Source organism: Pollicipes pollicipes, unplaced genomic scaffold, assembly GCF_011947565.3.
Source record: "Pollicipes pollicipes isolate AB1234 unplaced genomic scaffold, Ppol_2.1 Scaffold_5724;HRSCAF=6776_pilon_pilon_pilon, whole genome shotgun sequence".
In the NCBI taxonomy this organism is placed as follows: Eukaryota; Metazoa; Arthropoda; class Thecostraca; order Pollicipedomorpha; family Pollicipedidae; genus Pollicipes; species Pollicipes pollicipes.
The window spans coordinates 13,285,513-13,310,741 of NW_023596746.1; the positions used below are offsets into that span (position 1 = coordinate 13,285,513).

Here is a 25,229-nt window from a genome sequence, read left to right on the forward strand (position 1 = left end):
GGGCCAGTTCCAGCGACTGGGCCTGGATGTGTCGCTCCTGGTGAAACGCTTTCGGCTGTGAGATGAAATATGCATCGGCAAGTTTATCATGTTTTCCGCGCTAAGGTGTCCTGCTGTTCTTATTCAGTCACCCTTCCTTCATTGCTCCAGCCAAAGTGACCAATGACGTGATGTGTTTAACATTGGTGTCAATATGCGATAAGGCCAGCAGTTGGGTTATTGGATCAGGTTTATGTCACGAATGGCCTACAAAAGCGATAGCTTCCACCACTTTACGATGGCTGGATTGCTCATCTCGTTGGCGTCGCACTGCATCATACTGGTTCTAGCGGAACATTGTGTTGCTGGAGGACTGTTGGTTTTGCGCCTGTGATCCACAACCACTCGGCCACGTATCCAGCACTTTTCCCGTGTTATGGCATTCCCAATACAAGAGGAAGGAACAAGTGGAACCAAGAGATGAAATAGCCCACCAAAGTGAAGCATCCCATAGACTAACGTTCCGAGCTGTGGATGTCACTGCTACTGGGAGACGTGCACGCGGAGTTCGCTTCTTAGCTAAAGTGACATTTGAAAGCGCAGAATATCAGCGTACGGATTGGGTTTCCCCCACTGTCGCAAATTCCACCATCTTCATTACAAATGTGGTGAAGATATCATCACAAGCTGTTCCCCACGTGTTATACAAAAGCCAGCCCAAAAAGCTACCCTGATCTGTACCAAAAGTTCGATCAGTTGTTTAGCTCGCTTACGTGACTAGTTCCGGCGCAAAATGGCGAGTGTATTTCCATCTGGCGATCGAGTTGATTCAGCAGTGGGCGGCCGGGTGTCATGACCCATTAGCATGACAGGCGGCAGTGCCACCCCGCAGCTCCGGCCGGTGCCAAGTGGGCGATCCAGCCCCATGCTCCATCAAGCCCTCGACCGATGACCGAGCGAGACGCGCCCGGGGCGCTGATCAAGCCCCGATCCAATGCAGGCGGACAGGCTGCTGATTCCAGAGTTTGTGCAGCTGAAACGCGGCCGGGTAAACCGTCTAGACTGGTGCTTCGGAATTTCGCAAAGGTGAAGTGGCACTTCGAATAGGCTGAGGAAGTGTGAATTGCCCTGCAAGTGTGCCGACATGGAACAAAACGCGTGATTTCTTGTGATGACTTGCCAGTGGGGTAAGCACGTTAGTGGGCGTGGAACATCCTGGGAATTCAAGTCATTTGGCGCATATTTTTGTACACAAACGTATGAATGAAAATTACGGTTTCGCGTCACAGCAACGTAACTCCCGACGTAAGTATTCTCGTAGCAACGCATATACCATGATTTACACATGAAACAGGCCGACTTGCACGTAAGTTTAAAGTTCCGCTATACAGTACTGCGTTTGATAATCCAAACAGATGTAAGATCTTTGGCACCTAAGTAGTAACAGAGCAGTGTCACCAAAGTGGTGAGGAAACGTGTCCCCTACTTATCTTACAAACATTTCGTCCCTGTCTTATGTGGAAAAATACTTAAATCAACCTCCGGCCCCAATGGTCACCAGTTACCAATCCGACGCCAATGGCACTCTCTGCAAGTCGTGTTTCACCCGCGCATAGCGTGTCTTAGTCCGCCGTTATGCCGCGGCCCAGAGTGCCCCGCAACTGGGTCGAGCCGGCCCTGCCGTGCAGCGGATTTTGAGTCGGCCGCCAACGGCGTTGCAGATCGTAGCGCAACTTGATTAAGTTGCGAGAAGAGAAGAGACCCTCGCAAATCCAGCCCTTCGAATCGATTCCATGATCATTCCACTGGTCCTGACCTGCGCTAACGTGCACTTCCCAAGCTTTGCGCCTTCACCTCCGCTTCAAGCACATCCAGCAAGCGTTCTACAGCACGACACGGACCGCGGTCCTACCAACTCGCCAGCGACCCGCCTCGTTCCGGACCGGGACCATCCGCCGTCGTCGGCCGCACCCAGCCGCGTGGTGCCGCCTACCTTCGCTGTCGGCAGCCTTCTCGTCGGCGGCGTGTCCCTGCTCCATGCTGTCCAGCTCCAGCAGATGGCTGACTGAGAAGCGCTTGGTGTTCTCTGACGAGCTGACGGGCAGCGCCTGCAGCCGCTCCAGGTACGAGCCCGGGTCGAACTGCAAGCCGCAACCGGCCGACAGGTTCAGCGCGCCCATGGCGTTGTAGTTCATGGTCGGACCTACCGCGATCCGTCGGCACTGCCCAACCCGCACCTGCGCCCGCGCCGCGCACTGCCGGCCGCCGCGTCGGTTCCGACGGACAACCCTCGTCGTTACCGACGCTCCGCCCCCTGGTGGCGGCGAGCGGCGCCGGCCGCGCCCCGTCGGTCGGATGCCGCGGAGTGGTGCCCCGAGGAGCGGCTGGAACGGCTTTGGGGTTGGACGTGCATGCTGGAGGGCGGTAATTTATACGATCATTGAAAAAACTATTCCCGGGTGTTTTCTCAAGTTCATTTCACATGCATTTGCTGATCTTGTGATATTCTGGCGATCACAAAAGGTGCTATCAGTCGAAAATAACGAGAACTAGATCATTGTGCGCTGTCTAATGCATTTTAGCTACAGACTAAACATTCTAGGAGGCCTTTGAGCGATTTTCGCTCAGAAATCCGCGAAAAACGCTGTCAGGCGGCATTCTTCGACTATTCACGTGAGATTCCGCGTGAAGTAGGGAAATCCGGAAAACAGCGCCCGGCACTCACGGCAACGTGCCGACCTTCATGGGCCGTTGTGATAGCCCGTGCTTAGTAACTACACGCACATGAGTACCGGGATGAATGCAAAATATTCGAGCACGCCTTTGCTGACAAATGCGCAAATAAGATTGAACTAATTATCGGGCTAAACAGCTCATTAACCACCATTGTAGTGACGGGCTCAAGTAGCGCGCTCGTGACGACTAAAGGCAAGGCGCGAGCAAAACAACCCAGCTCTATGTGTGTATGTGTGTGTGTGTGCGTCTGTCTGTCTGTCTGTCTGTCTGTATGTCTGTCTGTCTGTCTGTCTGTCTGTCTGTCTGTCTGTCTGTCTGTCTGTCTGTCTGTCTGTCTGTCTGTCTGTCTGTCTGTCCGTCTGTCTGTCTGTCTGTCTGTCTGTCTGTCTGTCTGTCTGTCTGTCTGTCTGTCTGTCTGTCTGTCTGTCTGTCTGTCTGTCTGTCTGTCTGTCTGTCTGTCTGTCTGTCTGTCTGACTGCCAATCGGTCGGTCGGTCTGCATGTCTGTCTGTTTGTCTGTTTGTCACTCTTTCTGTCTCTGGTTGTTTGACCTACGTGACTGTCTGTCTCCCGGAGATCTACGGCATTGTACGTTGGGAAGTATACAGCAAAGAAGGTTCACTTAACTTCTCAAATTAACTCAAAACTGAAAGTTTGAGGATGTGTATAGCTAATGCGCGAAAATACGCAAAAATAAGATAACCATTCGTCTCGCCTCTCGTCGTTGTGTTCTCTTGTTTTAGAATGTACTAGTGTGTGAGCGTGCTATATTAGAACTGTTGAAGAGTGTACGCACGCCGGGTGTTCACGTGCAGTCCCCATTTCCCACCATCCGCTTAAAAATGTACCGACCCAAATGCCAAACCGACAGAAGAACATGACACCTAATGACGCAAGTATGTTATACTCTGAAAGTTGTGGAGTTGCTATATACGCATGTCAATAAGTGCATATGCATTCCTAAGACCTATACTGCGGTAACTGGTCCACTGAAGTAAATTTAGTACAGGGTACACCGAGTTCAGAAACTGAGAGCATGTTGCTCATGCAGGCATGTCTTTCATTGTAAGCGCGTTGCATTACAAATTAGTCCAAAGGCAGCGTGCATGCTGCTTGAACGTCCATGTTGCCGCGTGCATGTTGCTTGATGACGGAACTTCAAAACTTGAGTGATCCTGCTCGCCACGGCGCTCGTGCGTTCTATCTGCCAGTACCTTCGCAAGTGGCGCAGGTAAGGGCGTTTTGGGGGCTGTGATCCCCCTGGAAGCGGTGCCACGCGGGTACTTGGGAGCAGTTTAAAACGCCCGCACAGCTTCTAAAACAGACGCACGGGCGCTCGATGCATCGAAATAAGATCCCAAGCCTACAAGGCCTCCCCTAAATCCAAGGTCAGCGACCTTAATCAACGGGAGCGGCTGCTTGGCTGAGATTGTTACCAGTGACCTACTTTGGACACCCTCTTCGCCGATATCTACGCTGCGCCACCGGTCTTTGCAGCTACTGATCGCAAGCTCATGTATTGTCAGCGACGGGGAACACAACTCTTTAAAAGTTGTGCCATAGAAATTGTCAGGCACTGGCATGCCGGCCATTTGACCACACTCGTTTTCCTATAACGTTGTAATTTTACCACGATTTTACTTTCGTATTTCAGTCCAATTGGGAGAAAGCAAAAGCTTCAACTTGCAAGAAGCTAAAAAAAACAAGCGGAAACCGGGTCCAGAGCTTTACGAACTGGCATCTCAGTGGCATGAGACTGACATATTGATTTCCCATTGACATAAGACTTTCGCCAATGTACGAAATAAGATCCCAAGCCTACAAGCCCCCAAATCCAAAGTCAGGGACCTTAATCAACGGGGAGGGGCTGCTTGGCTGAGATTGACAGCAGATGACTTACGCCGAAGCCAATGCTGTGTTCATTAAGTAGTCATGTACCACTGGTTGTAGTTATGTTATGTAGTCATGCAGTTACATGCAGTTATGTGTCGCGCAGTCCGGTGGAGCACATGTTGAAACTTTCACCGATGTACCTCTTAGCAAATGACTCACGCCGACGCCGACGTAGTCATGTACCAGCGATATACCACGTGGTCCGGTGAAGCACATGTTGAAACTTCCACTTACGTTCTTCTTGGTAAATGACTTACGCTGACCGCTGTTTCAGTCATGAACTCTCATTCGCACGGACGCCATTCATGCCTATAAATGGCAGAAAGCATTCGCACCACTATGTATCAGGCATATCGCGGGTCTGAGTGGCAGCCTGGAGGGAGTGCCCATAACTCTCATAAAGTTTGCAAAGGTTGTTAAGAAATCTGATGGTAACGCATGCAAAGATTGACTTAAAAAGGCATGTTTATCATCTCGTTTGCTTTCTCTCGCTCACATTTCGCTATTCCTTAGCCATATGTGTGGGCTTGACCCTCTCCAAACCCGAATCGCTTGACAATATCGTGAACCTCTCGACTTACCAGGGTCTTAATGGACACTTTTGGAATGAAAATAGGTCATGCCATTGCAACATGTTCCATAGCTATACAGTTCATCACCGAGGTTTACAAGCACAGTTTTGAACATCATCTTTTGGCCAAAGACGTCAAAGTGAGCATGTTTCCAATTTGGGTGTCGTGACCAATGCTAGTCTGCGTCAGCTGGTATTTGCTGTGACGGGGGGGGGGGGGGGGCTGGACGGATTCGATCTATCCCAGACTCTCGTGCGCAGTCATCAGGAAGCACAAGAGCATGCCCAGCGAGGGACAGTACAAAGACGCACCCTGCACGGGGCCTACGGCACTGAAAAGCTCCTCATACAATTTTTTAGACAGCTGTACTGGTGGGTGTTGGTGAAACATCACGGAGCGACGCTGCTCTTCAAACATGCCCATTTTTAGGAGAGTAACTGACGAGGCGCCATTGGAGAGCGTTACCATGGGACTGTGCAAGCCCGCCCGGCATGGCAATGGACAATGGGCGCAATTTCCAAGCCTTGTCTGGTAATTCCCTTGCGATGCAAGCAGGGCTGACGACCATCCTCGGGCCAACCGGATCGTAACTCTGGTGGTGCCGTGAAGGCTTTCGCCTTCTTCTGAGTCTCATGTGATGTCACGGCGCGCTTTGTGCTGATGAATAATCGAGTCCCCGGATTGCCGCCGGAGTAAAGTAAAAACCCTGAAGTGCATCAATTATATTTTTGGCCGAGCTGACACAATCGACAAAGTCGTTTTGTTACTGCAGTCAAAGGCCATCCCAGGGCAGCTGGCCACAAGAACACGCGGACTGCAAAAGGGATCGGGTATAACATGGAGGTGCAAAGCATGTCTGTGCTGGCTTCTCTCTCGAAGCGAGGCTGTTACGCATTCATTTACGAAAAATGTAGCCATTATGAATTGAAGATATTATGTTGAGTGAACGGCCTGCAATGCACCAGGGGTACTGATTAAAGGGATGCTTCACATTTGAAGATGTGAGGCAGGCATCAGATAAGATAAACAAGCTCACTTACGCCAATTGGTATATTTTTAAGTGGAAAAGACTGATCTGGACAGCACAATTCTCTGTTTAATACATATGCCTCTCAATGCGCCTTGATTTGATTACGTCATCGTACCTTGCACTGCAACTGACTGAGAGCCAACTGACGGCCGTTTATCTGGTAATTGAGCTCACGAGCGCCATACATGAACGCCTCAACAATTGTATTTTTTGGCTTTGATCACCGTATGGGTTATGTGATGACAGGATTTGAATGGCGTTGTTATCACGTCATGAATGTCAAGGTGGCTTTGAAATACTCTCTCTGATATACCTCTCCCCCATTTTCGCGGGTGTGTAGTTCAGAAACTAGAGAAGCCTAGGTCAGAAGGGCCGGATTGTGAACTGCATCGAAAGGTCTTCAAGATGGCTATGTTAGTTCAAAACCCCATATAAATGTGGATCACTCCCTTTAAACTACGTTGCAATGCGCTAATTGACGATTGCATTGACGGCAATCAATATTTCGAGCTGCGCTCATCATCAAGAGAGATGAGCACAGCCGATTACATCAGATCGAGGACGATCGTGGATGTTATAGGCGTAGATAAATTATGTAGCCATAATTGTCGCTACGGGAAATATCACAACAGTGAGTATTCGGTGGACTACGAATTATTGATCGGACTGGAGCCGCGTGTTATCGAAGCATTACAGCAATGAGCCAAATTTAATAACATAATAAACATAGTTGGTTTTAAATTTCCAGCATCCAAAAGAATGCGCCAAAATAACCAACCGAAAACCGAGCACAGCCCGGCACGTAAGCTTCACACGGGCTCATTAGCACGCTGTTTTATAATGGTTGGATCCATTTCGTTCACTTTGCATTCCCGTATTATTGTTCTGTACTGTATGGTTATGAAAGTGAAAGAAAAAAGAACGTGCTCTCTAGATGTTTTGTGGCCGTTGATAAGCCACTGATGTGAATTTAGATCATGGCAAGTTGTTGCCATGGCCAGTGGTGAGTTAGTGCGTTCGTTTTTGCCGCGGTGGCCTCGGAGGCAGAAACACAATTCAAGCCTCACGAGCTGCTGGAGCCGAGCGCCAGTCACTGGTCATTGTGCACAAAGACAGGGCCTACGCACATAGAAGCCCCCGCGGGTATATATCCTTACCAAATTTATGACACGTATCAATATGCACGTGTCCAGATGTTGACAGTGCAAAATTCCAGGTGGACAAGTACAAATAGAATCCAGAACGTGAAAAGCTGCGTTACGGCACGCAGAAACTAGGGGGTCAACACTTTTTAGCTGTCACTTCCCGCCTCCCCCCCCCCCCTTATATGAAATCCTGTGTATGCCTGTGCATGCACGTGTCTTCAAGAAACAGTAGGAATGATTCGATGACCGGATGACTCTTGCCAAAAACTTAATTTAGGAGTGAGTGGTGATTTGGCTAAGAGCTGTGGAATTTGTGCAGCCTAAAAACCTTCACTGCTTGGGACGCATAGAAATCAATTAGGCATTTGCAGTCATCGCTAAAATCGGCATGCCTTGACTGCCTTAACTTCTACCACCGATTCGAGGATGTGCAAAAAACGTTGGCGCTTATTGAATAGGTGCATGTGGGTGTACAAAAAGACCTTAACTCCATTGAATTATGCGGGTTAGATGATAATGAATAGAGACTGACAGTACGGCTGGTGCTTTCCACAGACGGTGATGCATTGACACGTGATCGGGTGGGGGTCAAATTGACCCCCCGAAGGTTTTTCCAGAATGGTTTTTCGAACGGCGCGGCGTAGCCGCGCCAAATTTTGCTTACCTGTAGACAATTGAATAGTGGGTCTTCTGACGAGAAAATGTATATGTGCCTGGTAAGGTCACTGACCAATGGCAGGTCAAAGTCAGGACATGGTCTCAGCGAAGGCAATTTCTAGGAATCGTCCAATCTGGTACAATAGCGGAGAGTTTGACAGAGCCATACATCTCTGAGATGCTTTCTTAGGCAACACAAATTTGAATAAGCAAATTAAGTTGGCCTAAGGTAAGATATGAAGGTCAGACGAAGGTCAAAGCCAACATGTTTTATTACTTTACGGCTTGCTGTATGGGATAGTTTCTGGTGCTCATTCGAATTTGTTGACAGCAGGAACCACATTATAGTCTTTCATTGACTTTTAGAGGTCAGAACAAGTCATTGATCTACGATGACCCGGGTCGACATTTTGTTTTAGGAACATACTGCCCAGCGTAATCTTTGTCGCTTATTCAAATGCAAAACCCAAAACGGTCTTGCATGATTTTGACCATCATGACCTTCAAAAGGTCAAACAAGGTCGCTGACCTCAGGACCACTGACCTGTGACTTTTTGCTTAGAAACAGTTGCCTAGGTTCTTGGGGCACTCTAGAGACGAACCTGGAACTTGACCTTGTTTGACCTTATTTGACCTGAAGGTCATGACCTAGGAAGCTCAAACTTTGACCTAAGTGAGTTCACGTACAGTTCAAGACACCCTGTGAATTTGGTATCTATAGCTCTTTTAGTTTCCGAGATCTCAGGGCGGTCAAATTGAACCCCCCTCCCGAGCAAAGGGTATCTAACCGGCCACGCGGGGGCGTGTTAAGCTGAAACAAAGGTCTGTTCTACAGTGCATCACGCGACAACCAGAGAGAGCAGGGACGGGTGCTGGAAGTAAGGGAGGGAGACATATGGGAAGCTGCTCCTTATCTTCCCCCTCCCGGGTAACTAACGCTGCGTAGGTGCCGTGAGAGTGGTCAGCTACATCCAAGATCCACGAAAGCTGGCATTATCATTATGACGTTGCATGGAAAAATCCAAGGGATACATCGTGTTGACCTCCAAAACTATGAGGATTCGTCATCAACGCAAGTTGATCCAATGCTGCGGATAAGAAAAGAAAAGCACCGAGGGATTAAGCGTGTTGACTTCCAAAATTCCTCAGGGAATTCGTCTTGACTGGAAACAATCTGACCCACGGCCGACAAATTCCAGCGTACTAGGGCAGATCCGATGTGTGACTGAGTGTTGCTTGCGTGATGTCATGTTTTTCACTTACGTGTCTATACGTTTTGTGTTTGCGCGACAGAGGATCGCAGCTTTTCATGAAACTGAGTCAATAAGAATATAATCCAGCAGAACTATGAGTTTAGAGTTCTTATGTTGAGTCACCAACCTTCAGTATTCCAGACGGTACTGATTAAAAGACGTTGTGGAGAAGACATCTATAATATTGACAGCATTTAACGTTTCAAGCCCTGTTTCAACAGATTGAAACATTAAGTGCTGTAGATAAAACAAACGTTTGTGTTTTATCGTCGTTTCGCCAGTGCCTCCTGGTAGACTGAAGGTCGCTAACGCAGCATAAGCGCTCTGAATTCATAGTACCGAAAAATCAGGAGCTGAGGGCTTTTATATCATCCAGAAGCGCAGAATAAGCCCTGGTGGTCATATTCTTGGCCAAATTTCGGACACTGCTGCACGAATCAAATTTCAGCTGACACAAGTTAATATGCCTGGCCTTTCAAGTGTCTCTGCGCTCATCTTCCGTTTTCTTGTTTTCCTATTTCAGAACAGCCGCCTCGTCTGAGAATGCTTATCCCCATACAGAACGCATGCATTCACCGTGACCCCGAGTTAAGCTTTCTCACAGTCTGCGCCTGAACTGCTTAAAAGACCGGGTCGTTACTGGGAGGACGGGGAGGGAGAATTACTCCCAGTCCTCAGAAAACCACTTTAAAACAGGCCCTATCTCGTGAGAATGGTGACGCCCGTGAGCCGGCAGGGAGCTCTCATATCTCGGACGCTCTTGATTGTCAAGAGGTTTTCGGTCATGTGCTGGGCTGCTTGGCCTTCGTGACCATTGCTCGCCGTGCGGTTTATGCATCCTGAACACTTGATGGCCTATCATACAATCGCCTGACAATATCAGAGACCTTCACCATGTACTCATTGATTAGTACTGCAGCTGGTCGCCTGATATTGACCTACGGTTGGTTTTCACATGTTAATGATTTAGAAACCGAGAGAGGGGGACCTCGGAGGATTTAGACTAAGAAAAGACGACAGACTGTGGGCACCCATTATGGATGCCCGCAGGCCCTCGAGGACCAGAGTAAACCAGTATTAGTCACAACAAATTGACAAGGATATTTAAACTAAAGGATACGAGCTCTGATAGTGCCCTCTCGACGCGTTTGATCACATATTAGACTTTAGTGATTATCTCACTCCCTGGTTGGACACCTGGCCACAAATCATTAATGAATCACCCGACGCCATCTGCAGCTGCTTTGAAGTTGTGTTGCTGCCAGCGATGATGCCTGTCATAAGCGATGACGGTGTGCGTCACAACAGCGGGGCGCCGGCCGGCTCTCCAAGCCAGCTGCACAACCATGGATTCGCAAACGAATTTGCTCGACCACGTTTTTGATGCGACAACATTGCTGTTGCCCTTTTGCCTTAACTGTTCAGAAATTTGCCTATCTGTCTTGGTGAGCGTTTCTGACGCAGGCCCCGGCCGAATGACGGACGCCAGCAGCGGTACATCATGCCGAGTGTGGGCATGTTCTAAACCGCCGGTGGTGACCTGCCTTTTCGAAGGATCTTTAACTTTTCTATCTTGGCACTGCCTTCTGGTCAGACATGGGTTGAACGCTTGTCCGTATTCGCTTGTAAACGCGAATGCTGATAAAGCCTTAGCAAAGAGCCGCACACCTCACTTTCGTTTTCCTTTGTCTATCTCTGTATCTTCTCCCTCTCTCTCTCTCACTCACTCACTCACTCACTCACTCACTCACTCACTCACTCACTCACTCACTCACTCACTCTCCCTCCCTTCCTCCCTCCCTCTCTCCCTCTTTTTTTTCTCTCTCTCTCCCTCTCTCTCCGTACTTCCATCAAATTCTTGCGGCCATAATTTATCACTATGCATTTACCAGCAACCGACCACAAAACCTGTTGAACGTTCACGGCGGTTCGTCCTCCATAGCATGTCAGCACTGTTGCTCCACTCGACGAAACACAACACATTCCAGTCTTGAATGTAGCAGGTGCATCCCGCTCACCTCCCACCATCGACTTGGCGGTGATAGTTGGTACTTTCCAGACCTGATCAAGCTGTCAAACAACACGCCCGTTCGTTATCGAGATCCCTGTTGCTGCCAGACTCCCCCCCACCCCCCGTTGTGAGAGCGCTGCGAGTGATCTCATACTGGGGTTGCATCACATTTTAGGCTACCATGCTTGGGAATCAAGCACGGTACCCAGGCGTTCTAGCCGTTATAGCTGCTTAGAGGCAGGGGGGGGGGGGGGGGCGCTACATAGTGTCAAGTTTGCACACAATATTCGACATGCTACCGTACGGTGGTGGCCGCGCAGTCCCCTGGCACAGCGCTCGGGGCGCAGCCGCCGCTGCCGCCAGCTGGCCGCCAGCTAACGCGCGCTGTCAAAACGGCGCGCCGCCGCCGTCTGGCTCTCGTCGGCGCGCCGTCACACGCCGCCGGCGCGCCGCCCCAGGTGCGCCGCCGCCGCCAGATGGCGCGCGGCGCCGGCGGCGGCCGCACGCGCTTTGAACACCACGGCCAGGGAGCTGCAGACGCTGGTGACGGCGGACGTTGTCAACTGCTGGATTTCGTGTTCAACGAACGCGGGTCACGAGCTCGCTCCGCGGCGCGGCTGACTCCCTGGGTGTTGGGCGTGACGCTGCTCGTAAGCGACAGTGTTGATGATGTTGGTGACTGGCAAGGCATGTCCGAACGCATGCGTTGATGTGTGTGTATCAGATCAGTGAGGTCCACTGGAATTAAATTGCTTTCACTGGATTTTACTCTGTTTTTGGGCTTGGCAGTTTGCAGCTGTTTAATTGGTTTGGCTCACGTCAAGTTTTTCACTCAGCGACTGATTTAACACAGAAAAACCTATGAAACGGGTGGGTTCAATCTTGAAAGTCAATCTTACAAAGCAACAGCAATCACAGAGTATGACCACCATTGTTGTCTTGTCCCATGCATGTTGCAAAGCGTCTAATCCTACTAAACCGGCCCCCGAACTCGCAAACTCCCCTATTCAAATGAAGGCTCTGCACACAAGATACTAAGAAACGAAAACTGCAAAGGACTGGCAGACGTAAGCTGTAAGAAAGCAATCACAGTGCCCCATCGTTTGGTCTGCGTGCTTCATCGCGAATGTAACTAGCGGCGTTTGCTCAGCGAAATTAAAAAGTACACTAAAGAGTTCCAACATATCCGAAACATTCCCCATATCTACGCTTTAAAAACGAGGCGGATTTTCCTGCAAGTGTATGTGTATCCCGAACAGGGCCCGAAGTGTTGCACTTAGCAGAGTGCTGTTCAGCTGAGTCACAACGCTACGTCCGAAAGCAAGGACAACGCCACGAATTTTGAGTTTGGGTAGGACAGGATATTCCACTGGGCCTCCTGGACAAAATAAAGCATCCTAACAGACACTCCTGGGCAGTGCGGCAATGCAGGGCAGGGCACCGGGGCACGTGCCTCCTTATCGAACTAAGCATGTATCAGTATCCATATAGATAAACGTCGGCAATAAATCGATCCAGAATAGAGGCCTTCCGATTAATACAAGAGCCTTCCAGAACACCAAAGGAACTCCAAAAAACAGGGTCTCCTGTTCCTGAAAAGGGTCTCCTGATGCACATATAGGTATCCTGTTCCGATCCACGAAGCGGCCTCCAGATCCAGCAAAGGACTTGCTATCCAAGAGCAGGACATTCTGATCAGAAACTATGGTCATCTGATGCGTGAAAGGGGCCTCCTGTTCAAGATTAAGCCATCTGACAAAAAGAAGGGTCCCTCCAAGTTCATAACAGGAGCCTCCCTACGCAGCAAAGGACCTTCTGGCACAAAATTGGGCTCTCCGATCTACATCATGAGTTACCTAATTCATAAAGGCAGTCTTTCGGGCCGAGAAGTGGGCCTCTTGATGCAGAAAAGGGTCTCCTGAACCCAATTTAGCACCCTCTAGCTCAGTTGCTGCGGTCTGCTTGATTCGAATTTTGGTAGTGCACGAAACCTATGAAGTCTTCCGTTTGAACAAAAGGTGCCTGCCAAAATTTTGAGGGGATTACATCATACTCTCACCCGTGCTTCCCGCCAGCAGGGGGCCCCGTCTGCCCCCTTCCTCCTGTGCCGCCTGTGGTCGAACGCGCTGCCATATTTGAGAGTGCCACTACTGAAAAGGCACTACCCCCCTTTTCTCCCACAGGACCATAACGTTGCGTGTTGAAGTCAAAACTCCGCACCATTATTGTAACTATAGAGAGACAACCCCTGGCAAAAGGTGGAAAGAGTCCCTCTGAGCCAAGAGATTGGGGAAACTTTCTGCTCTTCGTCGCACCGGTGCGATGCCTTGTGGTTTGTCCGGCGGGGGTCAAGCTAGAATAAAAAGGAGACTACCATCATGTGGATGACATCAAAACTTAAGCGATTGGAGCTAACTGTGTATGGAAGTCCGAATGAACAGGTCATGCCAGTGCACTGCATGTCCGCCGTTCATTGGTATGGCAGTTGTGGGCCAATGCATCGATTGTATTGCCCGGAAATTGCCTGGCTGCGCGTGTAACTTAACATCTTCTCAAACCTACCGCTTCAGCCGATAAAATCTGCAAACTGACAATGGGTTACGGTCTCGCTTACCGTAATCGCAACTAACTGAAACACAATTTGGGGTGCGAATTGGTCACAGCGAGCTGCCTTTCACGCCTACAGAGTTCTCATGAGATTTTACTTTCCGGTTTTGACGAGAGCGGGTTGTGTTCGAGACCGGCTTTGAGAAAGGCCACTTTTGGCGCTTCCAGGTCGATACTGGCGCATCTGTTGCCTGGACAGTGTTGATACAGGCCAGAGACTGTAGTTATCCAACTTTGAAAGCGCCCAAAAGCAGGCAGACCCAAGACTCGCTATCGAGCTTACGTGAACAACTGCTACTGCACTGATCAAACCACTTCATTGCCGTTTTACAGTGGCTCGTGTTCCTCCGTGTCCGACAGTAGAGATCACGTGGCAGTGCCACGCTCGGATGTCGGCCTCTTGGCGCGGTTTCGATGCGTGTTACGCGGCTCATATTCACAGTTAGCATATTATTTTTAGTTCTCACGTTTATCAAATGGAGCCGGCTCTATTTCACTGGTATTGCAATGCTGCATTAAAACGGCACCTGATAAAACGACTTGAACCACATGACCTTGCACAGCCTAATGCACTGCAGGTGCCCCGAGCCTAAGCAAACCTCGACCACCTCTAGATTTGCCCGGTAAAATATATATATATATATATATATATATATATATATATATATATATCCCAACCACCAGACGACGCGGACAAATAGCACCAGATTTTGACGTAAAGCCTGATTGGCCCTGCGCACTGATCATGCCCACTTCCCCCAAGGCTCAATCAAATTATGCGCACAACTCCCAAGGTCTCCCAAAAAACAACATTAACCCATAACCGCTCTCCCCTTTACAAAACGATGCGTGCGCGCCTGACTCGTGCCCCTGTGATGCCGTCATCCAGTAGCACAGGCAGGGGGCGAAGACACGTGGGGCACATGCATCCTCCCCCTCGGACCCCAGTGCCCGGGCAGCCATTGAGGTTTTACGACGCACTCAGCTGTTGAGGCTATATAGCGTCGCCCGCCTCTTACCATGGCAGGAAGGGCGGACAGCGCGGAGAGTCGAACCCCGCACCTCTGGTTTCTCGAACTCGCAGTGCTTCACGTAGATGCGTTAACCACTACACTTTCAGCACGCCGGTCCCCAGTGCCCCAAAGGGCCCAACAGCACCTACAATTAATGACGCAAAGGAAATGAAGTGCTGGCCGGAGGACACATCAAGGGGCCCGAGGAGGGACCATTATTCTGAGGGACCGTTTCCCAAGCAGGGATAAGGCTGGGGGACCACGGTTTACTTGATCGGAGCCCCTTCCACTAAGAGGCTACCGGTATCGGCCAGCGGCCACATTGCCAAACAGGGGTCCTATGTTGGCAAGAGGCCCCAGGTCGGTCAGGGATAACGGTTGCGGAGTTTCGAAGAGGGGCCAAGTGGCCTCTCGGGGCCTGTGATCAATGCCCCGATTGGGGGCCGAAAGGCTCGCGATCCGGCACATTAAGGACCCCAGCCCGTGCGGCCGGAACCTCTAATGCCATTCAGAGGGCCTCCTGCGCCGATTGCGGACCCCCTAGAATAATGCGGGTCTGTATTTTCGTCAGAGGCCACAAACACCGAGCAGCCGGCTACATGTCAGTCTGAACCCTGAAGACCCATTTCCCAAGTATGAACAAGGCCGGGGCCCGCAATTTGGATTGATCGGGGCCCCTAAGACAATGACGGGCCCCTGTGTCCGTCAGGAGACCACAGTGCCTGTGTTGGCAAGAGTACCCGAGTTGATCACGGGAACATTTGCTGAGCATGGACAGGGAAGAGGCCCCGAAAGCCAAGAGGGCCTGTTGCGTTGGTCAGGGCGTTTGCCAATGAAAGGAGATATGAGTACTTATGAGAGACCACCATGAGACAATGGAAGGGTCCTGTGTCCCCTACCGCTCTACTCAAGGGGCCTCTTGCCCGGAAAATGATGAGGGGTCTCATTAGTGTTTGATAATGAATCGAAATGACGTCTAAAATGAAAAAAGACAACTTATGTTGTTTGAGGACATGCAATCGTTTGCAGAATTGATTAGTGAAATAAATTATATAAGCAAGTTTTGAGCTTGCGTGCTCGCAACCTTAGGGGCAAGAATATGAATGACGGGTGTTGTAGTTCCCGTAAAACCCAACGGAGCTGGTCGCCGCGACTAACACCAGGAAGCGGGTGCAGGGCGCGAGTTATGGTCGTTCAGGATTAGCTTGGGCGTATATGTCGCCTGTATAACTTCGAGGTAGTCCTCTGGACAGAGTAACAGTTTCTGCGGCACAAAAATAGATTCTACCTTTGCTGTTTAGTTTCAGCAACAGATTCCAGAACCAGCTGGCGGTGCTCTCAATGTCAATCCATTCCTAGCATCAATCTACAAATAGCGCAGGTGAAATACACGCCAGCACGCACACGTACACCTACACGTACGGTTTGATGTCCTAAAGCGTGCAAAGGCACTTCTTTCAAACGCGCCGTAATTTTTCGTCCGCCCGCTGGCCGCCACTTAGTTTTAGCCACGGAGCCGATACCCCTCGGCGTTAGAGACTATAACGTCAGGCGTCAGTGTTCGCAAGACTTGAGGGCTGCGAGCGCGCATCTTCAGAACTATGTTGCATATTCTGCCTTTGCCAATCTTAAACGAAGCTTGACCATGTCCCGAAAAACCTGGGTTGGGCGTGTTGGCCATGTTAATACAAGTTTTTAACCCCATTTCGACCTACAATCTAGGTTCACGGGGTCCCCAGCATTTCTGTCGAATCCAGAAAACTTATGGCGAAGCGTCCGAATGCGAGCAGCTTCGAATGGGTCCACTAAGTCATTGTAAAATGAGCAGCATCAACAGTTTATTGCGTGCAGCCGGTTGAGCATTCTTGCAGTATGCAGTTTCTTTCAGTTTATTGACTTGAGAAAACTATCATTGCATTTCCCGACGTCTTTTGGCTTCTGTTCAGCAAAAGAAGGTTAACATGCCAATGCAACGGAAACTCGCAACCCTCGAAATCGAGGGGATGCGAATGAGATCGCGATTACGACTGCAGGGGCCGTGATTGGTGAAGTTGTTTTCTATTAGAGGTGGATCAACATTAGGCGACCGTTTGTCGATTCCGCTCCCATCCCCCCCCCCCCCCACCCCGGCACTCCCTTATCAAGGCTCTGGTTGCGTCCAGCCGTTACAAGTGCAGAAGCCCATATGATCATTATTCAGGCCTCAGAATCCTCATTCTACTACATGTTCGAAGTGACGACGCATCAACGCGGAATAATGGACAACTGTCCTGTTTTACCACAGGCTTAACCCCGACACGATTCATAGCATTCCTCAGAAAACAGCCTTTTCCACATAAACTCTTTTATTTAGCGATAATCGACACTAAAACCTGGAAGAACGAAACAATCGTGCTGCAACACGGAGCCAACACCGCCCAGCAGCAGCGCGTGGATGGTCCAACATTTGTCTTTGTACCACGATACCCTCAGTGCCAGCCCCACCAGGCAGTCATCTATACGCCCCGCCCCTCACGCGGCCCTTCTCGTCACAGCAGCCGGTATCACTCGGTCACACAGGCGCCTGGCGCCGCGCGCACGGAATAGGTGCAGGGATCACATAATACATGATAAATTCCCGCGCAGCACGGCTAATTTCAGGTAGATCTAGTTCGCGATACCGCCGCCCGGGCGGCGCCACCGTCGGGAGGGGCGGGCTAACGCCTTGCACGTCTCATCGTCGAACAGCGCGCGCCCCTTGGTGCCGAACGCCTGGGCCAGGTGGCCGGCGTTGGCCAGCGCGTGGGTAGCTGTCGACGAAGGCGCGCAGGATGCGTTCGAACGCATCGTACTTGTGCACGGCGCGCGCCGTGTTGGTCAGGTCGAAACGGCTCTGTCGGCGCGGGCCGGGCCAGTGTGAGCGGCTGTTCTCGGTTCACGGCGGCACAGAATTGACGCGGTCACGCTCTGTGATCCACGCAAAAACCGCCAACACGTTAACCGCCGTATGTTCTACACAGGTTGGAAATGCAATATGCTTGCGCACGCACCCCACCCTCACAGCTGTTTGATTGGTCCCTGCTGAAGGGAGCTGACCCTCTCCTGGGAGGGAGTTGACGTCCGCCCTCCAGCGCCGTGCCACGGGGCGAAAGCAACCCATCCGCCAAGTCATGGGCACTGTGTCCACCTCATTCGAATCCCAAAACATGTAACTCAGCGCGCAAATTCAATGCTGAGTCCTTAACCGCGAAACTTACCACGTTCCGAGCTCGCCAGACCGGTCCGCTGCTGCACACCCCCCCCCCCCCCCCCCCCCGGAGCACCCCGACACCTTCGCCTGCGGTCTTACCTTCGACACAGAACGTACTTCCACATGCCCGGCGCGTTTTGTACGCCACCACGGCGCGGCACTGGTACTTGTGGAGATACGACGCCGTCCTCACGGACGCCACTTGCGTCTGGAAACTGACAGAGGACGTATAATGACGTGCGGGGGTCTCCACATGGGCTTGGAGAGGTCACGTGGTATAAACACTCGTAAACCACCGTCAGCCTAACCAGCCAGAAGAAGTCGAGCTTCAAAGCCCGGCAAAGCTCCCTGGCAACGAGCTACTCTGCACCCAAAATGGTACCAAAATCAGGTACGTTTTCTTCCTTCTGCGAGAATAGTATTCCAACATCATTCTCCTGAGTACATTTTTGGGCTCCAAAACACCACACGGGAGAGATACTAACGATCTGCACGAACGCTTTCCACTGCACGAGAATGACACTTCAGTTGAGGGAGGCGGCGTTTTGCAGGGATGATATTTAGAATCAGCGTCCTTGCTCAGCGTGGCTTGTCGCGCAAATCACCATATCCAAAATCAGAGGGGCAATCACACTTGAACAGACAATTTCGACCGAACGATCAAAAGGCACCACATGCACTTGGCAACATTAGCACCCTGTGCCAGTATGGCCCTCTCAAGGCCGGATGTCAACTGACGGTCTTTGACGATCCCGGTAACCCGACGCTAATCCTGGAACACCAACCAACACTGTCTGCCGCTGGTGGCCCGGTGTCCGGGCACTCGGATCAACTGGGCTACGGGGCGGCAAACATGGGAAATGTTTCAATGGCATCTACTCATTCATTGTCGAAGCCGGACACCGGCAGCGCTCGCTGCGCCTGGCGCCGGCTGTGCACCGCTCCCAGGCCTCTGTTCGGCACTAGGGAGCCCCCGGCACACCGGTCAACCTCTATTCCAACGGCATGAACTGACTGACTCGAACTAACTCTGACTCGAACTGAGCTCGAACTCGAACTGACTCGAACTCGTAGGCGTAGTAGCGCAGGAAGCCGAGGAACAGCTGGCCCAGGCTATCCGTGTTGCGCGACCGCCACGTGCGCCACGCAGTCGTCCTTGGGGATAGAGCGGATCGGGCTGGCCCGGCCGGAACTTCGCCTTGCACATCCGCTGCAGGTTCGGCAGCACGGCCGGACGCACGCCGCCTGGTGGACGGAGCGAGAAACAGTGAGGCTGCCTGGCGGACGGATTGGGAAGTAAAGTCTGTGGAATGCCCAGCGATTTATCAGGGCCCGGTTCTCATTGGCTCGCGCCCCAGCGGGCTGGCCCTTGAGGTGGCGTCACAAATATGAGCCAATAAAGAACGCATGAAATTCGAAATATGGGCACAGACAAATCAGCTGATATAACCTGATGTAGACATACACCGCGCAGGAATGGCGCACTTGAATATCATTCCAATGAAGTTATTGGCAAGGTATGGCGGGCCCCGACATAACTTCGATCACACTATCCAAGTGGGATCGACAGTTTCAAATGATAAAGTGAGGCGATCAGAAAAAGTGGAAATATTTTGTAACGACAACTCTGTAGCTTAAAATGTAAAGTAGTTATAACGCTACACGTCGTAACGACCTCATGCGATGGATGAGATTGGTTTATATGTACTTCCCAGTGTTCAACTTGGATCGAAAAAAAAAATTGGTTGCAGCAGACTGCGTAGTGTGGTTTGCTTCAATTTCAGACATCTTAATACCTTATTAGGGTATGGCAGAAGCATTGAACAGATGGTGGGACAAGCAGCACGAAAATCCACAGGAGATAAAGACCTGCATATCCGCCAGACATACAAGACGTCAGCAGTGCACGGAACGCCCAATAGGCGTTATGCGTCAGCAGTAAACAACTCGCTTGTAAACAAAGCCCTAAGTTCACCTCTCGGCCGAGAAGGGAATAGGCTTGGGCCGTGACAATCATAAATGGGTTTACCCAAACAGGGCATGGGCTTCCATTTACCAATGAAGACGGGCCTCGGGAACCGTTCTTCCTTGGGCAAGTGGGAAGCCTAAGCCTTCCTTCAGGGTATGCCCTTCCTTTCCTATGACGTCCAGGCCCAGGCCAATTTCCTACCCGGACGAGAGGCGAAGTACTTGCATTTGTTTGCAACTAATTCAATGATTGTTAAGGCAGCAACACCTGGCAACGGTCTATATGCCGTTGACGGTCTTGCGTGTCAGGCAAATAGGCCACGTCTCGACCACATGTGGATAGTGTGATCACAATTATGCCTTTATCCACAGAATTTGCCAAGTAATGGTCAATGGAATAATGTTTGAGCACGCCAATTCCTGTGCAGCGTCCGTCTCCATGGGGTTGAATCAGCCGATTCTACTTGCGCCCACATTTTAAATGCGAGGTGTTCGTCACTAGTTTACATCTTGTGACGCCATATATTGCTTCCTCAATGGACGGAGTCTAGGTGGTAAGTCAATGAAAAATTGGGCCCGGGAGTCGGTGACGCTTGCCAGCGGTAGGGCGAGGCCACCTGGCGGCCAGATCAGGAAACACTTGGCCACCTGGCGGACGGGCAGGAAAACGCGACCACTTTTTTGCCTAGCGGACAAGATATGACAGGTGCCGCCACCTGGTGACCAGTTCGGGAAATGTTATATCATGGCGGACACATCGGGAAGCAGCGAAGACTGACGGACATATCCGAAAAGTCTTGCCCCTTAAAATATAGCCCCAGTAGCAATGCCTAGCCTAAAGATGAGCTTACAAGAAACATATCACCAAAACTGGCAACATTATGAAGACCATAATTCTGAAACCATGCCATGTATCACCGCAGACACACAAACAATGACCAGCATCGTGTGCTTATATATCACGCGTCGGAGCACCGCCAGCTCGCTTCTGATGTCACGTATCACGAGTCACACAAGAACAGGAGACCTGAAAGCTGCATACGACACCAACAAACGCGACGCGCGGGAGGACGTCGCCACAAAACTGACCTCGCCGACACCAGTCGGCTGGAGGGCACGCCGCCAGAGTCCGACCGGTCCGGCGCCACCTGCCGCGCTGGTACTCACACTGCAGGAAGTGTATGACCATGAGCACCAGAGAGTATGAGCTGAGGGTGGCGCGGCAGGCGTCGTTGATGTCATGCGATTGCGCCCACAGCTTGACTATGACGATCAGCGGACACACCCGCTCGTCCACTGCAACAGAGACCGGCCGAGGGCGCCGTCAGGCGACGGCCGGCCGGCCGACACGGACGGGCGTAGTCGCCGCACACTGCACGCCGCGCACGACACCAGCGGGCGCCGGCAGGTTCTGAGCAGCGGATTCCCAGCCCAGGACGGGCCGTGCTGACCCGGCCGCGCCGCGAAGCCAAGCGGCGCCTGCGGGTCCCGAAGCCCGTCCCGCCCGCCGCTCCGCCGGAGGCTCACCAGCGGCACAAGGCGCGGGTCGGCAGGTGCCACGGGGTCCCAAAGCCCCGCTCCGCCCGCCGTTCCGTCGGAGGCTCAAAGCGGCACCTGGCGCGGGCTGGCCGGCGCCAGCGGGTCCCGAAGCCCCTGTCCCACCCGTCGCTCCGCCAGAGGCTCACCGGCGGCACCAGGCGCGGGTCGGCTCTGGCGCACCGCCGCCAGCCGGAGGTGCGCCACTTCACCGCCCGAGTAGCACTGCAGCAGGTTGGGTGTTGCGGATGCCCACCAGGTTGTTGCAGTTGAGGGTCCACCTGGATGCCGGTGGAGACAGAGAGGAAGCGCAGGATCGGCACCTTGGCGCGGATCAGCTCCATCCGGTAGTCCGGGTCTGCGGGGCGGCACGCGTCACACCGCCCATCACGGCACGCGGCACGCTCAGCCGCGGCGCAGTGCCGCCTGGCGCGGCCGAGTGCGGTCAAATGTTAACATCTGACGGCATTATGTGCCAGCAGGCTTCAGAGCCCCCTTGCCCGGACCGACCGTGCGGTGTTCTACCTCGCCTAAAGAGACACTCTAGAGACTTAGTACCAACCTGCGCTTATTCCATTCCATGACATGGTTCACACAGAAAGCGGCAATGCCGACAGGCGTGTTATAAAACAGTAAGCTGCACAGAGAACTTCAGTCAAAAACGTGCGACTTAAGCAGCCTGCTTAGACATCAACCCTCGACGCGGAGGCCGCCACGCCTCAAGTTCAAGAGGCGGCACCAGCATTCACTCGCGACATACCAGCATGCACCGCACAGCAGCCGGCGCTGCACGGAGCCGACGCGCACGCGACGGCTCGCTCCGCTGACCTTTGGCCAGCAGCCCGCTCCACCTCCGTCAGGATGCGCGTGGCATCGTGCTGCTGGTCGATCCGCGACTCGGTCAGGAACAGGCAGATGTCGACATCGCTCTGTCGCACGCGAAGCCCGTGCACGACGAGCCGACAATGTGCAGTTCACAGCGCTGGTACAGGTCCCTGACGGCGGATGTGTCGCGTGACCCTGTGCTGCTCACAGCGCTGATAAAGGTCCTGATAGAACGGCATTCAAATGATCGCATGACCTTTTGCGACTCACTTCGCTCTCCTCCAGTGTTTGGATGCAAGAAATGCATGGGGAGCAATCTCGAAAAATGAAAATGCTCTACGACATGCGAATTAACTGCAGGACTGCTTCCCCCTCCCCCAAACAAGGGCCAGACATACCCACATATTGACGCATCGTTACCACGTGCACATACCCGTAGTGCCTCCCGTACTTTATCCCTGAGGACAAGCTTATTCTTGTACACAACTTCATCCTGGCGGCAAGATTCGAAAATCTTCTTGATCTGGTCGGACACCTAAGGCATAGCCAAGACGAGATCAGTATCACACGCCCATGGCTACTGATTCACCTCTGACTGTTAGGTACTAGAAGATCTCTCGATCACGACGCAGCGGTTGTCACGTGGACATCTGCACAGAATACATCAAAACACTTCATAGATATTTTCTCCTTTTCATATCCACACAGCAACGCCCACCAATTTCGACAACTGACCAAGGCTGCGGAACACTCTTTACCTTTACAGCTTCAGCTCTACCCATCTCCCGCGTGTCCGCAGCGGCCGTACCGTGTCGACGCCGACCGCGGCGCCGGGCGAGCCGAGCGCGCCGGCGCGTCGGCGCGCTTGTGGCGCTGGTCGCGCGCCGGGCTGACTGGCTCCGGGCAGCCGCGCTTGGTGCCCTGGCGGCGCGCGCCCGGCCGACGTCGGCGTCGTCGGCCGCGAGCCGTAGCCGGCCGTCCGACTCCGAAGTCGTCGTGTCGCTCCCAGCCGGCGGTCGACGGCGGCGGACGGCGGCGCGGCCTGCCGGGGCGGCGGGCACCGGTGAGAGGCAGCTCACTACGACCGGGCACGCCAGGCAGAGGCAGCCACGAGAGGGCGGTGGCGGCCAGCGCCAGCGAGAGGCCGCACACTGAGGCCGGGCACGCGAGAGAACAGCAGCCACGAGAGGGGCGGTGGCGGCCAGTGCCGGCGAGGGGTCGCACACTGAGGTCGGGCGCGCGAGGGAACAGCAGCCACGAGAGGGGCAGTGGCAGCCAGTGCCGGCGAGGGGTCGCACACTGAGGCCGGGCGCGCGAGGGAACAGCAGCCACGAGAGGGGCAGTGGCAGCCAGCAATAGTGAGAGCCTGCACACTGAGGCCAGGCACACCCAGCATCTCATGTCTCCTTAATATGCCATATCTTCTTAAATGTGTTTCATTGCTCACACACAATAGCAAATACAGGTGGCATGCTATGCAGCTGTTCCTCTTTGCAGTTATAAGCAGTCCTGTTATAAGGTAAGCAAAATTTCATGGCATAACTGTTCCACAATCACCATGAGGCAAAGGATGCATCTCACCGTAGAACATTTTGCCAGAGGTAGTTCATCATCTCCAATTCTCCATATGGCCTGGGGGCCAGCCGGTGGTATGGAGATCCAGGACGCATATATGGGATGGCAGGGGGTGGGGATGCAAGACCAATGCTCTGCAACAGGGACCAGACAAGCCATATCACTGTCACTTTACAAGTCAGTTATATAGCATAACCTCATTCATGCTGCTGGGAATCTCTTTCATGGCAGGTCTTGAGTCACTGACAGGTCCAAAATATTGAGTGTGGCATATGCCATACTTGGGAAGCTATCCATGCCATTAAAAAAAATAATAATACAGACTTCTGGAATCCTGAAACCTCCAGCCATCCTGGTCAACCAGTTACCAGAGTTAAAAAGCATAACAGAGTTTGAAAACAAAAGATAAACCAGGAGTGAAAACAATGCTATGCTCAATCTCACCATAAAAGTAAAACAGAATATACATGATTGTCTCAAGATGCGAAGGTAGGCAATAAGAGTGTTGACATCTTTTACCTGAGAAACCATCCATTGTTGAGGCCAGCTTCTGTACATGATGCTACAGTGAAAAGCTCTCTGAGGGTTTCTGAATGGATTGAACAGAGCCAGACTTTGAAAACAAAGTCAAATGTCCTGCATTCCCAGACACACAAAGGATTTAGACAAGAAGAGTTTACTCTTCAATTTCACATGTCTAGCTTCTTCCAGGACATGATATCTTGCCTTATTAATACATATGCCTGAAAATGGAATGGCGTGCATAAGTGATGAGATCAGTATAATAGGCATAAGGCAAGTAAGAAATATGAGCAAATCAAATTTGGCACATGTGAGGTTAAATTCCCATCCTTCTGGGAAGATCTTTGAAAATATACATAACCTACTTTTTCAATTAAATATCCATTTACTGCACACACTAAACAAGCCCTTTCACACCCAAACAATGCCATCCAAAATGAACTGACATTAGAAAGCAACACCTTGAAGAAAAGGACTTGCATAAACCTCAGCATTTAAGTGGCATGCAATGCATGAAAATGCAGCAATTTATGGTTACTCAACCCACCAACATCACAGGAGTGAAAATGATAACAGGTTTGAGCTGAGGACTCACTTTTGTTTTCACACAACCAATTGAAACCAAATGAGTTCAATTTCAGAGTGGCAAGAACTAAGTACCAACCCTCCTGGACTGTTT

The 25,229-nt window shown here is 51.7% G+C and overlaps 1 protein-coding gene and 1 long non-coding RNA gene across 2 annotated transcripts in view; both read right to left on the reverse strand.

Moving 5' to 3' along the window:
• LOC119103797 (paired mesoderm homeobox protein 2-like) overlaps positions 1–2,205 on the reverse strand; it is a 29,631-nt gene extending 27,426 nt beyond the window's left edge. Inside the window, 1 exon segment of the mRNA XM_037227450.1 lies at positions 1,973–2,205. Coding sequence (XP_037083345.1) covers positions 1,973–2,174 — 202 coding nt within the window. The 5' untranslated portion in view covers positions 2,175–2,205.
• A 21,238-nt stretch (positions 2,206–23,443) lies between these two features.
• LOC119102246 (uncharacterized) lies at positions 23,444–24,702 on the reverse strand. The gene is made up of 3 exons (XR_005094679.1): positions 24,548–24,702; positions 24,035–24,162; positions 23,444–23,495 (listed from the first exon to the last, which is right to left on the reverse strand). It is a non-coding gene; the product is annotated as an uncharacterized LOC119102246 (long non-coding RNA).
• Between the last annotated feature and the right edge of the window lie 527 nt (positions 24,703–25,229).